The following is a 14,116-nucleotide window of genomic DNA, read 5'->3' as shown; positions in this document are numbered from 1 at the left end:
GTGTAAATCTTAGGTGTAAAACGTTTCATGCATTTGAAAGATTTGTGTATTTACAGTAACAACACATGTCGGGGAACAAACTTCATCTATTTCATACGTCCAAAACGTACCTACCATAAATATTATTCGGATATTGGATAGTGAAAAATAAAATTGTTTTGTTTCGTGTCACATAATAATAGACAATAAAATTTAAGGCTTTTTTCTTGATTTATAAACAACTTCAAATTAAATATAATCGTTTAATTAAACAATTTTTCTAATAAAGTAATAAATAAAGCTACATACAGTACAGTTTTTTATAAATACTTATAAAAGTAATTAGTGCTAAAACCACAAACCTGCAAGCTACTAATACTATCCCGGTTGTGTGTATTACATTGTGTAAACAAATACTTAAAATCGTTTAGTACGTTAAATAATAGTAGCGGTGACGCCAAAACCGAGTCGGAATTTATCATTGGGGTGATTGAGAAGAGCTGATACGGCACAAGCGAGTTGAGAGTTCTTGCCTCCTAGAGCCCTCTGCAGCGTCGCGCCAACCAGGCCGTCGGAGTCTACGGAGCCGCGGACTGTCCACTGATCAGTGTGCCACTCGTAAGCCAATGTGGCAACTGCTCTTCGAATCGCAAAACCTACCTAATAAACGAACAATTAAAATTAATTTCAAAGAAGAAGAAAAAGTAGAATCTACAAAAATATGATGTGGAGTTGAAATAACTAATTTTTTAATAACTTACTTTTATTTAACTAAATTCGTGCAGTTTTTCCAATACCTTAGAAACTCAAAAGCTTATATTTGACTTTCATTATCATCATCACATCAGCCTAACGCAGTCCACTACTGGACGTAGGCCTCCACTAGTTCGAGCCAAAAATGGCGCGGCCAATAGTTTATACGAATTTACACATACATAAATACGTGTGAATTAAGACTTTTAGGTCTATTAGAAAAGAAATATATTTCGTTTGGCCCGTTGTCGCAGTTGGTAGTATCTCTACTTCCCGTTCCATAACCGTGAGTTCGATTCCCGTCCCGAGATTGAGTACGAAATGCGTATATGTCGCCAGTTGCTGATAAAGTTTATTGTATTTGTAAGTTATTGATAGACTTTTTATGCAAAAGCTAAACAAACATAAATTGGATTAACTGAGTACGAAAAACGTCTGACAAATAAAGTGAGGTTTGATGTAGAAAAAAAAAGATACGCTATAAACTTTTATCTGCTTATTACCGTTGTATGTCAAATAGTTTTATTAGCATACGGGCTCACGGCGCTTTTTTGAACAGACTTCAAAAAAAGGAGGAGGTTCTCAATTCGACTGTATTTTTATGTACCTCCTAACTTTTTATCGGATGTATCGATTTTCATAATTATTTTTTTTAATCCAAAGCTGGTGCTTGTTGTGTGGTCCTATTTAAATTTGATCGACATTTGACATGTAGTTTTTAAGTTACTACTAATAATACATATTTAATTGATAATTTTTTCGACTACTAAATTGTATTACTTGTCGATCTAATTAAGTCAGTTTTTCTTCTTTTACAAGCAAACATAATAATTATTATTATAATGTTGTTATTAGCTATAAAGTGATCTATCTAATATATTAACTATGAAATGACTAAATAAAAGTGTGATGATGTTTCAAATGCTTATACATATATATATTTACATAATTATGTAATTACCTCGAACATAGCAGCAACCGTAAGAAATGGTTTGATAGCCCTGGCATAGCACAAATCTAGCCCTCTGTTCCCTAGAGTGACACTGACAGTGTGGTCGTCGTTGACCCAGCGCCCAGCACCGGAAGCCGAGCTCAGCTCCGCGGTGTGACCTCTAGCTACCACTTCCGCGCCAAGAGATATTTTTTTTGTTATGGCCTACATGAGTAATAAGTAATGAAAATTTGATCAGTTAAAAAAGTTAGAATGTAACAATGGCAGTAGCCATTTACTCCATACTTTTTTTAATCATATCTTATTATGTATGAATAATACCTAATTAGGTAGGTATGTTTAATATTTACAACTCAAAAAATATTTTCTAACAAATTACATTACATTACAGCCTATACAGTCCACTGCTAGATATAGGCCTCCACAAGTTCACGCCAAAAATAACGTGAACTCATGTGTTTTGCCCATAGTCACCACGCTGGGCAGGCGGGTTGGTGACCGCAGTACTGGCTTTGTCGCACCGAAGACGCTGCTGCCCGTCTTCGGCCTGTGTATTTCAAAGCCAGCAGTTTGATGGTTATCCCGCCATCGGTCGGCTTCTTAAGTTCCGAGGTGGTTCTAACAAATTAATAACAAATATTAAAAATTATAAATATAAACCATAAAAAGTAAGGAGGATATTTATTTATCATATTTAAGTAATATTAATTACCTGTAAATAATGTAAGGCAATAAATTCTCTATTTACTGTTATAAGGGAACAAGTGCAGGTTTTAAAGTAAGCATCGAAAATACTTTCAAAGCTATAGATTTCTGCATCAGCTATCTGTGCCACTACTGTGGCTCTAGTTCCTTGCGAAGGCCCGACACGCATTTCGCAGCTCATCTGGCCACCCGGTGCTGCCTCCATGACAAAGTAGGGCAGTCCCATAGACTTGTCTTTATCTACATATGACAGTAATACTTTATATCCTCCTGGTGAAACCGAACTAAAAGACATAGAATGTCCGACAACCCAATTGTTCTTAGCGCTTTGCTTGAGCGACACGCATGCACCTTCGAAGCATTGCGGTATTCGGTATCGAGAAGCATTATGAATGTAACGAAGCAAACCAGGATTGGAAGCTCCTTCAGGAAGGGCATGTTCCTTATCTTTTTCGCAGACACGACTGGTACGCGATCCCGTTACACCGGCACCCGTAATACCGCGATCGCCAGCAGACTTTGTAGCTTCTGGAACCCTACACGGACATTTTTGAGCTGGAGCGTCACCTCCAGCTTTGTCCACTGAAGGTGGACATGGAGGATATTTATCTTTTCTAGGGCTATTTTTTCCTGAATTAGATGTTGCATATATTGAATCGATTTTAATTAGTTTTAACAAATCTGAAATTGATGGGATGAAAAATTCTGCTTGCTTTTCAGTTCCATTCATTGTTACAAAAATAAAATATTTTCCAAATGCTATTTGTACTTATAATAAATCGTTATGTCAAAAGTGACGTAAGTAAACTATAAAATCTTTTTTGGGTTATATTTTAATTAGGTAAGTATGTACCTAAGTCTTGATTTGTATTTTACTTTGTTCTTCTGCTCTAAGCTAATAATACAAACTATAATAATGTAATATCATTTAATATTTTCAAACTCACAACCTAACAAGGCACGTACATATGTCGGAAAAATAGTATGTAGGTATTTCACTTAACTTCGTTTATATTATAGATATTATAACAACACTCATTTTGAAAGAAAAGACTAGAATAATGTTATTGACTAGGTAATATTACTAATTTACTATAGGAACTACAGTCTACAACTCTACATGAAGGAAAATCGCTATAGCAAACTGGTTTTTCAGTAGGTAACTATATATTTTTTATGACTTTCTCACTTGTAATAAAGAATTTTATATTGGGTAACTAGATATATAATCAAACTAGACGTCCCTTGCGGTCTTTATTTCCTCACTAAGTTTTAAGTACTTATTATCTAACGCAAAATATGAAAAATCTAACAACTTTAGGTACAAGTTTATTAAAAAGCGTTTATTATTCATTTTTTATTAATAAATGACTAGGTCTCTTTTCTGAACTAATTAGGTAATTACCTGAAATCTGTAACTGCTTTATTTAAAATCTTATAAAAGTGAACAAAATGAGATTAAATCAAATTGTTTTTACATACCTAGATCTAGGTCTATCTCAACTGAGTGGTATCTCTATTTTACTTCATAAAAGGATTGAAATAAAATAGTATTGAATAAATACTAAAATAGATCAAAGCTAAAAAAATTTTTTTATTGGTAAATATCTTTTACGTTTGAACTTAGCGCTAAAGGCTACTGACTAAAATTTAACGAACGTCATATGACGTCATTCATCGTCTTTTTAAAGAATTTGCGTCGGTTCTTGCAGAAATTCGTAGTGAAAATTCAACCTGCGCCACGCGGGGTCACCCGTATAATTTCCAATCCCGCAGGTACTTCGGGATCAAAGTCCTCTTTATGTGATATTCTGGATCTCCAGCTATCATTTTATAGTATATTATATAGCCTATACAGGTAGGGTACTTTCATAAACATGCTGCGCCAGATATTGGCAGGATATTTCCTGCTGTGCCCTACTTCAATGAAATACGTCTACGCATTAGTTTTTGTTTGTAAAAATAACATACATAAATCTATTCCCAAATATTTTTACATTTATAATTTTTAGTAAGATATTTTAAAATATATATAAAACCTCACTAACATATAAACCTCACTAACCTAACCACGTGGTTATTTTGCCTTATTATTATTATTATCATAAACACCAAATTTCATTTAATAATATACTGTACTACACTAACATTTTTCTGGGTTTATCATAATTACAGTCTATACAGTCCACTGCTGGACATAGGCCTCCACAAGTTTACGCCAAAAATAACGTGAACTCATGTGTTTTGCCCATAGTCATCACGCTGGGCAGGCGGGTTGGTGACCGCAGTATTGGCTTTGTCGCACCGAAGACGCTGCTGCCCGTCTTCGGCCTGTGTATTTCAAAGCCAGCAGTTGGATGGTTATCCCGCCATCGGTCGGTTCTGGGTTCATAATTAATTTAAATACATCTAACATACATTTATTACATTATTAGTTTTAATAATTACAACGAGTCTAGTCTGACACACAAATTCCAAAGTTGGGTTATTTTTAATCTATACAAATAAATAAAATTGGAGTGTCTGTTTGTAATATTAAAATAACCGCTTTTTACTAAATGCATATGGATGTATACGCGATACACATAACAAAATAACATTTTTTACAATTTTTGTTTGTCTGCCTGTCTGTCTGATCGTTCCGGCTAATCTCTGAAACGGCTGGACCGATTTTGATGGTAATTTCACTGGTGGATAGCTGGTGTAATAAGGAGTAACTTAGGCTACGTTTTTTGTAACGCTGCAAACAGAACAATATTTTTTTTATTCCACGCGGACGAAGTCGCGGGCACAGCTTGTTTACTTATAAAAGAGAAATAAAATGCAGTCAATAAATTAGCTAATATATTGTATCATACCAGAACCGCTCATGCATAAAATCAAGATCTTCGATCAAATCCCTTAGATTAAATTTTATTTTTACTCTACTATTTAAAATTAGTTACACTGTTGAAAGTTCAAAATAAAAAACGATGATTATATGGATGAAATCTGGAATCTAGATAGATATGAGATAGTCCAGATAAAAACAGATAAAAATGGTATGAAAATTGTATGAAAATTTTAGAATCCCGGTTTCAAACGCACCATTGTTTACAATAACTTCCCATACAATCAGTATTAGCAACTAGCAAATTCTGTTCTGTTATAAAATTTTGTATAGTTTCAAATTCAAACCATATTCTGGTTTTTAACGGTTACTTGTTAAATTTTTAACAGTGCACGATAGAAAATATAGAAAATATTTTCTGTATTACGTATCGGTATTAGTATTAGGTATTAGGTAGTATAGGTACATTTCGTATTTAAAATATGATATTGTACGTAAATACAATACATACATAGGCCTCCACAAAGTCGGGCCAAAAACGGCCTGAACTCGTGTGTTGCCCATAGTCACCACGCTGGGCAAGCGGGTTGGTGACTTTTTTTTATCCAGAGGAAATCCCTAACGGATGCCTACAGCCCGGGGGAGCTGGAGGGTATGTCCGAGTCGCACGGACTAAAACTTCTGGAGTGTTCCTTCGACACGCCTTGGCGGAATCACAGGGACGCAGTTGCACTTCCGCGATACCGCTAGCGGTTGCCTTTCAAGCTCGACGCGATTCGTAACTCCTGAGAGGCTCCCTCGAACACTAAGGTCGCCTCCCTCCTCAGGACCGTGCAATGAGGACGATACATACCCCGATCTATCGCCCACTGGTCCGAAGTTACGGCGGCAGATTGCCCAGGTAGGCCCGGCGTCGCCGACCGCACCTTCCGCGACGAATCAGGAGCGAGTTTGGATCTTGTTCTCGCTCCCGTTTTGTCGCTTTCTTCTGCAGCACAATGGAATTGCAGAAAGAGGGAACTGCTATCCATTTTTCCTCACTGTCGACCATAGCACTAATTAAAGCCGACAGGGAGAGATCCAGCCCAACAACTGCCGATAAGGCGGCACGCTCTTCACTCCACACTGGACAGTCCGCGCGCGTGTGCTCCGCCGTGTCCTCGGTGCCGACGTCGCAGTGATGACAATCCGACGCTGGCTCCCGCCATAGCACTCGGCACAGGTAGCGGCCGAAGCAGCCATGCCCAGTCAATACCTGTGCCAAGTGGAACGACACCGCACCGTGTCTCCTTTCAACCCATTCACGCAGGCAGGGCCGAATCGCCGCAACCAGCTCCCAACTCACCTCTGAATTTTCAAGGATGGCCGATCACTTCCAAAAGAGGTTGTCACGAGCAACTTTCCTCCATCGCACGACCTCTTGCGGAAGAAATGGTTCCTCTCTCAGGCGCGCTTCCGTCATGTGCCAGAAGACAGTTGCGAGGACTTCAGCTTCCAAGTCCCACGGTGGGCTGCTGGCGAGAAGACACGATGCGGTGTAGGACACCGTACGGTACGCTCGTGCGGCTCGTAGAGCGATAGCACGCTGCGTCCGTCGCAGCAATGGCACATTTCTGGCGCAGAGTGCGTCCGCTCAAATCGGTGCACCATAAAGCGCCATCGAGCACACAACTCCGACGTATTACTCCGGCTTCTACATTTGTCGCCAGGCCCTTCTAGGTTTGGCAGGAGACGTCCGAGTGCCCCAGCAGTGGCCAGAAACTTCGGAGCTAGCCGCCGGAAGGCGGGTTGGTGACTGCAGGGCTGACTTTGTCGCACCAAAGTAAAAATATGAGTACATAAATATTTTTCCAACATTTAATCAGGTTAAATAATTTGTATGTAAAAATCTAGGTATGGTATCACGGTACAATTGGCTACTTACAATTAAATCGATGCTTAAAAAATAATTTTATAAAGTAACAATAATCGTAATATAATAACTTTATATAAAAATTTAAAAAAAAAAAAGATCTTCATATTTACATAAAATTGACAATAAAAATACAATTAAAGGCAATTATTTGATTTAAGGACTGTTATACTGGTTGTGATAACACAAACACTATTTGATGGATGACGATGGATGATCAAAGTTTATGATACATTATTTTTTTAATACCATCGAATTCAAATGAATTATAAAAATTTTAAATATTTTTATTCGAAAATATGAATTTTAAAGTTTTAGTTAATTAAGGAGAAACAGATCCCAATGGCCTATTCTAACACCTACTGATAAAATCTTTTCATAACTTATGTGCAGGATAAACTTTATTCACAACCGGTGGCTCAACCCATCCTTACACTATAACATAAACATAACATTACACTTTATTGTACAAAAAAAGAAACAAAAATAATACATATCAGATTGATTTTAACAAAGTATGATAAGGTACAAAGGACGGCCTTATCGCTGAAAAGCGATCTCTTTCAGGCAACCTAGGGGCAGAGCCTCTGCCGCAGAGGAGATGGTATTGTGTCGGCGTAGTGTAGGTGTACAAAACGTGTTTTAAATATATTTATTTAGGTACACGTTTAAATATATTAAGTACTAGCTGCTCGAACGCACTTCGTTCTGTCAAAAGTTAATAATAAAAATATTTTTTTTTAATTTTTTTTTTTAGTTTAAAGCCTTCTTTGAGCCTTAGGAACATACAAAAAAAAATTAACCGAATTGGTCGAGCCATTCTTGAGATACCTATGCGCTTAGCAACGTTTATTTTTATTTATATAAATTGACTATAATTTAATTTTTTTTTTCTGGCAAGTATAATTTACGTCACAAAGTTGGGTTTTTACTTGCGTTCATTAAAGTTTTATTTATTTAACTAAAAAAAGATCATTTCTTAGAAATGGCAAACAAATTAAGTGCAAAATTTTTGGAAATCTTTCGCAACATTAAATCGGATGCAGAACCCCGTCCACCGCGAAAGGGTGGTATGAGTAATGCTGCATCAGAAGCTGATAATGAAAATGAAGATTCTAATCAGGAAAATATATTTGTTAAACAAAACAAGAAAAAATCGAAGCCAAATTATCAAAAATCTTTCTCAACGCCTTCTAAAGAGAGCTCTGATTTCCCCGAAGAAGAAGAATTTCGACGAAGGAGTACTGCAAGCACCGTTCATACTCAAGGTAATTTTCGACACAGCCTATTTTACCAAGATTTCTCTTAATTTCTACAAGAGTGTACTATAAGTTTACCATATTTATGTATTTAAAAAAATGGTATAAATGAAGTATGCAACAGTATACTACTTTTGCCTCATATATTCAACTTTTAGCTTATAGCAATATTATTTACCTTGTACATATTAGATACTAGATTCCACCAATGACGACGCTTTGGCGCAGCGGCCACAGCAACGGTTGTTGCACTAGTGATCGCGGGTTTCGATCTCCGCACATGACAAAGATTTGTATTGGCCATATAGATTTTTGTCGTGGTCTGGGCGTTTCTGCTTGTGTATTGTGTGTGTTTCCGTACTCTCGACACAGGAGAAAATCCGGTAATTATGTACAATCGAGGAGTGTAATTTAACCCTAACCTATCTAACTTAAGAAGTACAAAGTTTAACGACAGTTTCGTTTAACAAAAAAAAAAAAAAAAATAACCTTAACCTATCTAACTTAAAAAGTACAACGTTTAACGACAGTTTCGTTACACAAAAAAAAAAACCCTAACCTATCCATACACTCCTCGATTGTACATAATATCCGAAAATCCTCCTGGAGCCATTGAGTGTGAAGCGTTTATATAATGTGAGGCCAAAACCAGTCAGTTTAGTTATTTGGTTTCTGCTTTGTTCTTATTTAAATTGATATTCCATAATATTATATACAAAGCCTAACCTGTGCTTTTGTATAAAGTAGGTAGTGAAAAGCATTATTAAATTTTAGTGTAGGTGATAACATAAATTACATAAAATGTCCTTTAAGAAGATATAAATTGTGTAAATTTAAAGAATCTCCAATTTTTTGATTTAAAGAACTTTTTACTTATCCAGATCCAGTTGAACCAAATTTGTTTCATTTTTGTTAATTAAATTCTTATTTTTATCATAATACCTTTTCATTTTGTGATTTCTAGCAAGTGGCAATGTTATTAACATTGTAAACTCCACTAAAGTGCACTGTGGAAATGAAATCATCTATTACATGGGACCAGTTCATGGTAATCCAGGCCGACCGAAAAAATATCAACCTGAAGATGACGAAGAAGAGACTGTACAAAAAACTAACGTTATTATTTTACTACTGGAGAGTGATCAAAAGGTACTTTAATAATAATTAAAAAATATTTTTTACACTTAGTAGAAAGGACATATAAGCCATAAACGTGGCCTACCTTAATAGACCTACCTGCGAACCAGGCAATTAGGTACTTAACAATAATTGACTAATAAAAAGAGGACTTTCTCATTGTAAAATATCAATCTAGCTGTTGTCCACGCCTGCATGGTTAAGACTAACTTGTGCAAAATGAAATGAAATATTTATTTCACATCTTCAAAGATACAATTAAAAATATGTTAAACTCAAACTTATTGTTTACTAATCCAAAGATCAAACCATATCAGATTTTTTTTTTCTATAAGTAATTGAAAATGATTTTTTTCCCATACACTGGTCAACTCTGTAAGAGTGTTATTTCAAAAATGCATATTGCATGCAGCTGTACACGAAGAGCTTAAAACTAATCTAATTAAATAATTCTTATCAAAGTAAAACTTTTTTTCACACGCTTGACTCGGGGAGTTAGCTGGTGAATGCGTGATGAGAGTGTTACGAAAAGTGGGATTGGACGAGGAAAACGGAAGTCGAGAGGGAGATACGTTAGTGAAGATAGAAAGAGACAGAGTTATGTTTCATATATTACCATAGGGGCAACTAAAGAAGTTTTACTTCAGTCGTGTGGCCTAAAGCACACTCGTGTTTTTTTAAATAACTGACTTAACTGTCTTGTTTGTACTTTTGTGCAAACCTTGTGCATATTAGGTGTATGGGCAATAACGGTAAAATTGTTGTAACAAACACAATACCTTTTTTTCACAGAAGATATTTGTTGACTGATAATCTAATATATAAAATTCTCGTGTCACAGTTTTCGTTGCCATACTCCTCCGAAATGGCTTGACCGATTTTGATGAAATTTTTTGTGCTTATCCGGTATCTTTGAGAATCGGCCAACATCTATTTTTCATCCCCCTAAATGTTAGGGGTAGTCCACCCCTAAATTTTTTTTTTTTTAGACAAAATTTTTAATTTCTATTTTTTTATGATACAACATTAAAAAATACATACAACCCTAAATTTTCACCCTTCTACCACCAACCCCTATTTTAAAATAGCGTTTAGCGGCAAGACAACGTTTGCCGGGTCAGCTAGTGAACTATAAATATGACCAGATAATTGGCTTTACCGTGTGCATATAGTAGGAGGTCCGAACTAGATACAACGAGGACAAAGAGAAATTTTTCAGCTGACTCATTAATATACTAATATACTAAAGTAGATAGTAGAGAAACAATTTTTTATCCATTAAACAGATGGGTGAAGATCATGTCTAGTTTGGATCTTAAACCAATATATCTGCAGTAAAAATAATAATATTATTTACTAAAAATTTTAATTAAATTATTTTAAAATTATAATATTTTATCACTTTCAGCCTGAACATGACTACATAGATTATATATCGAAGCATTTAGGTGAAAATTGGCAAAGATTCTTCAGAAAATTGGGCTATTCACAAGGACAGATAGAAACTGTAGAATACGACAACGCTAAACTTGGAGTGGCTGAAGTGAGTAAATATATACTTACAAAATGGTTCAAATCATTGACTCTGAACTATATGACCTATACACTGAAAAAACTTCTTCAATTGCATTCTTATATATATATTTTTTTATCCCCATTACACTGCAATCTGTCGCCACAGGGACATATATCAGTAGGTAGGTTGGAATTGTATTCTTATTAATATAAAAAAAGATGATAGATATTTTAAATTTTACTTGGTTAAAATAAACTAGCTATTTTGATAGACTCGTTTGTGCTGCATGATAACTTACATATATAACAGAAGACTTTCATATACTTCAGATATAACTAAAGAACTGCAAATTGGAAAAAATTATTTTCCACATAGAATGTTATTTATTGTAAATTATAGCATACTTACGCGCTCATTGGGCGGTAGCAGAAGTGCCTTGCCAGAGTAGCTTGTATATTAAGACAAAGTAAAATCTAAATAATTGTGTTTGCTCGCAAACAAATAATAAACAAGTAATACAACGTAAGTAGAAAAGAATTAACAAACGCACTAATCGTCACTACGACTTTCGAGGGTTTCCCAAGATTTCTCTGGGATTCTATCATCAGATCCTGGCTTCCTTATCATGGGACCAAACTTGGGATATCTCCTTTCTACCAAAAAAAAAAAGAATTATCAAAATCGCTTCATAAAAGATGAAGTTTTTGAAGTCAGTTAAAAAGGGCTACAAACTAAAATTATTACACTCAGACTCGTGGTGGGAATCGAACCCACAACCCTAAGACCAAAAAGCTGGGTCACTACTAACAATTGCAAACCAGAAAACCAGATCCGGTAATCTGCCGGTTCCAGCATAATTTTGCACTTACCGGATCCGGTGCCAAATCCCAGATCTCTTTACCAGATTTGCTATTGAAATTTTTAAAGAAGTATCTAGTGGTGCGAGTAGTTGCCTAAAACACCGACGGTTTGTGGGTTCGATTCCCGCTCGGGATGGATATTTGTAATTGTACAAATATTTCTTTTTGGTTTGGAAGTCTGTCTTTGTGGGTCTCCGCAACGTGCCTCGGAGAGCACGTTAAGACATTTACAGGTTGTTTAAGTTCATTATAGACAATGATAAAATTATTTATACAAGTAAATTATAGTTTCCTTACTTGATGAGATTTTTTTGACAATTTAATTATTTTTAAGGCTCGTTACAAACTTCTTTTGGATTGGATAAGGAATGATGTCGATGGAACATTAGGTAAGTTGGCAAATTTATTGTGGACAGAAGGAGAAAGGCAAATTGTCAAGGAGTTAGCTGCCATGTACACCAAAAGTAGCAAATAGCAAATAAAGAAAATAATCATTTGACATTACCTCTTAATCGTTTTGACAAATGTAAGCAAATGTAATTATTTTTTGAAAAACATTTTTATAGTTTTAAGAAACAAATTTTGTAGCAAGGGCTAGTCGTAGCTGTTGTATTTATAAATGAATTATTTTAATGTTTATTATGTTTGTACTCTTCAGAATATAAATGTTAAGGGTACATCGTTCCATAGCTTAATTGGCTAGAGCGCCGACACGGTCAGTCGGAGACGCGGGTTCGATTCCCGCTGGAATGGTCAATTTTTGATATGATATTCAAAAATGTTTAGAATTCCTAATGTATGGGTAACACAAAAATAAAATAGTACATATAAACGTTAAAATTTAATTTAAATTTTTTATATATAATTGCTCAGATTAATAAACAAAAGGTATAATTGTATGTTTCAGCTTATTATTAATTATGTTTGTAATATTTAAAATAAATGATGCCTACTTGTGTAAATTAAACTTTACTTGAAATAATTTATATGAAACAAAATATTTTATCCTAGAAAATATTTCAAGCTACTCCTTATTAAATCAGCTATCGGCCAGTTAAAGTCCCGTCAAAATCGTCCCAGCCGTTTCAGAGATTAACGGGAACAAACAGACAGACAAAAATTGTAAAAAATGTTATTTCGTTTCGGTGTATGTACCGTGTACACTAGACTGGGCGGAAAAAACATTTTTTTTTCCTCATGATACTGCGATAATAGCATTCATGATGGTAAAAAATAGATTATCGTGAAAGTTTGAGCCCATAATAATAATATTTAGGGGTTGTATCGTTACGATGATAGGTTTATTAAAAGTAGTCGCAGTTTTTTACTCAAAACTCGTCAATTATCGGATTGAAAAAGCGGTGCTTATTCTTAAAGGAAATTAAATTTCCTACAAAAAATAGCTTTCTAAGTAAATTAAAGTAAAAGGAGCCGTTTCCTTGTAATCAATGTAAAACAAGCCGTTTCTTTGTAATAGTGCTTTAAACATTAATTGATTTTTTTCGATTTTGCATTTCGATTTTGGATTTTTGTTACTACCAGAAATATCAATATTTTTATGATTCAAAATACTTTTTATCAAAGGAAATTTAATATTCTATAATAAAAGTTTCTAAACATTTTTAATTAAATTCACTCCTTTCAAAGTTATTAAAGTAATTTATCGTTTTTTACTATATTTCTGTGTAACTAAAGAAGTTTTACTTAAGTCGTGTGGTCTAAACATTATTGTATTTTAACAAGCATTTAATTGCATTCCATAAATGTAAGTCAATGATAGCACACATTGTGTTCTATTGTAACTTGAAAACCCGATAAGAATGTAAATAGCCTTAAATCTACTTTAACGGGTCTTACAATTTTGACAAAGTTTAATTAGCATAAGAATTTATTTGATTACGATATTAACTTTTAAGGTACTGAAAGTATCTAATGTGATATTTTAAAAAAAATTACAAAATTAGGGTATTTTTTATTAAATTTATATAAAATTAAAAAAAAAATAGGAACAATATATTTATACAAAAATAAATATTTACTTATCTAGTCAATTAAATTGATATGTTCACAAGGAAATGTATTTGAAATTATCTATGATCATTAAATTTATTAAACAAAATAAATTGTTTCATTTTACAAAATTTGTTGAATGTGAAATCTGTTACCTAATTCGTGTAATAATGATGCACGTGTGACACATCTAATAGGAAATT

At 34.5% G+C, this 14,116-nt stretch overlaps 2 protein-coding genes across 2 annotated transcripts; one reads left to right on the top strand and one right to left on the bottom strand.

Moving 5' to 3' along the window:
- Positions 1-249: 249 nt before the first annotated feature.
- LOC123654047 (mitochondrial import receptor subunit TOM40 homolog) lies at positions 250-3,119 on the bottom strand. The gene is made up of 3 exons (XM_045590011.1): positions 2,397-3,119; positions 1,694-1,888; positions 250-639 (listed from the first exon to the last, which is right to left on the bottom strand). The coding sequence occupies exons 1-3, from the start codon at positions 3,117-3,119 to the stop codon at positions 415-417; spliced, it is 1,143 nt and encodes a 380-aa protein (XP_045445967.1). The 3' UTR covers positions 250-414.
- A 4,888-nt stretch (positions 3,120-8,007) lies between these two features.
- LOC123669979 (protein immune deficiency) lies at positions 8,008-12,569 on the top strand. Its single transcript, XM_045603488.1, has 4 exons — positions 8,008-8,399; positions 9,355-9,539; positions 10,936-11,070; positions 12,238-12,569. Exons 1-4 carry the CDS (start codon positions 8,117-8,119, stop codon positions 12,376-12,378), a joined length of 744 nt encoding a protein of 247 aa, XP_045459444.1. The 5' UTR covers positions 8,008-8,116; the 3' UTR covers positions 12,379-12,569.
- The last annotated feature ends 1,547 nt before the right edge of the window (positions 12,570-14,116 follow it).

This window comes from Melitaea cinxia, chromosome 1 (assembly GCF_905220565.1).
Source record: "Melitaea cinxia chromosome 1, ilMelCinx1.1, whole genome shotgun sequence".
Taxonomy (NCBI): domain Eukaryota; kingdom Metazoa; phylum Arthropoda; class Insecta; order Lepidoptera; family Nymphalidae; genus Melitaea; species Melitaea cinxia.
Note: the sequence above shows the minus strand (reverse complement) of the source record. Positions and strands in the feature narration are given on the sequence as shown.

What these genes read in the sequence shown, in the direction of transcription:
- LOC123669979 (XM_045603488.1), top strand. Translation starts at nt 8,117, where the DNA reads ATGGCAAACAAATTAAGTGCAAAATTTTTGGAAATCTTTCGCAACATT. An exon ending in AAGCACCGTTCATACTCAAG is followed by an intron (nt 8,400 to 9,354) that starts GTAATTTTCGAC and finishes TGTGATTTCTAG; the next exon opens with CAAGTGGCAATGTTATTAAC. An exon ending in CTAAACTTGGAGTGGCTGAA is followed by an intron (nt 11,071 to 12,237) that starts GTGAGTAAATAT and finishes ATTATTTTTAAG; the next exon opens with GCTCGTTACAAACTTCTTTT.
- LOC123654047 (XM_045590011.1), bottom strand. Translation starts at nt 3,119, where the DNA reads ATGAATGGAACTGAAAAGCAAGCAGAATTTTTCATCCCATCAATTTCA. An exon ending in TTGCCTTACATTATTTACAG is followed by an intron (nt 1,889 to 2,396) that starts GTAATTAATATT and finishes TTACTCATGTAG; the next exon opens with GCCATAACAAAAAAAATATC. An exon ending in CGGTTGCTGCTATGTTCGAG is followed by an intron (nt 640 to 1,693) that starts GTAATTACATAA and finishes TTCGTTTATTAG; the next exon opens with GTAGGTTTTGCGATTCGAAG.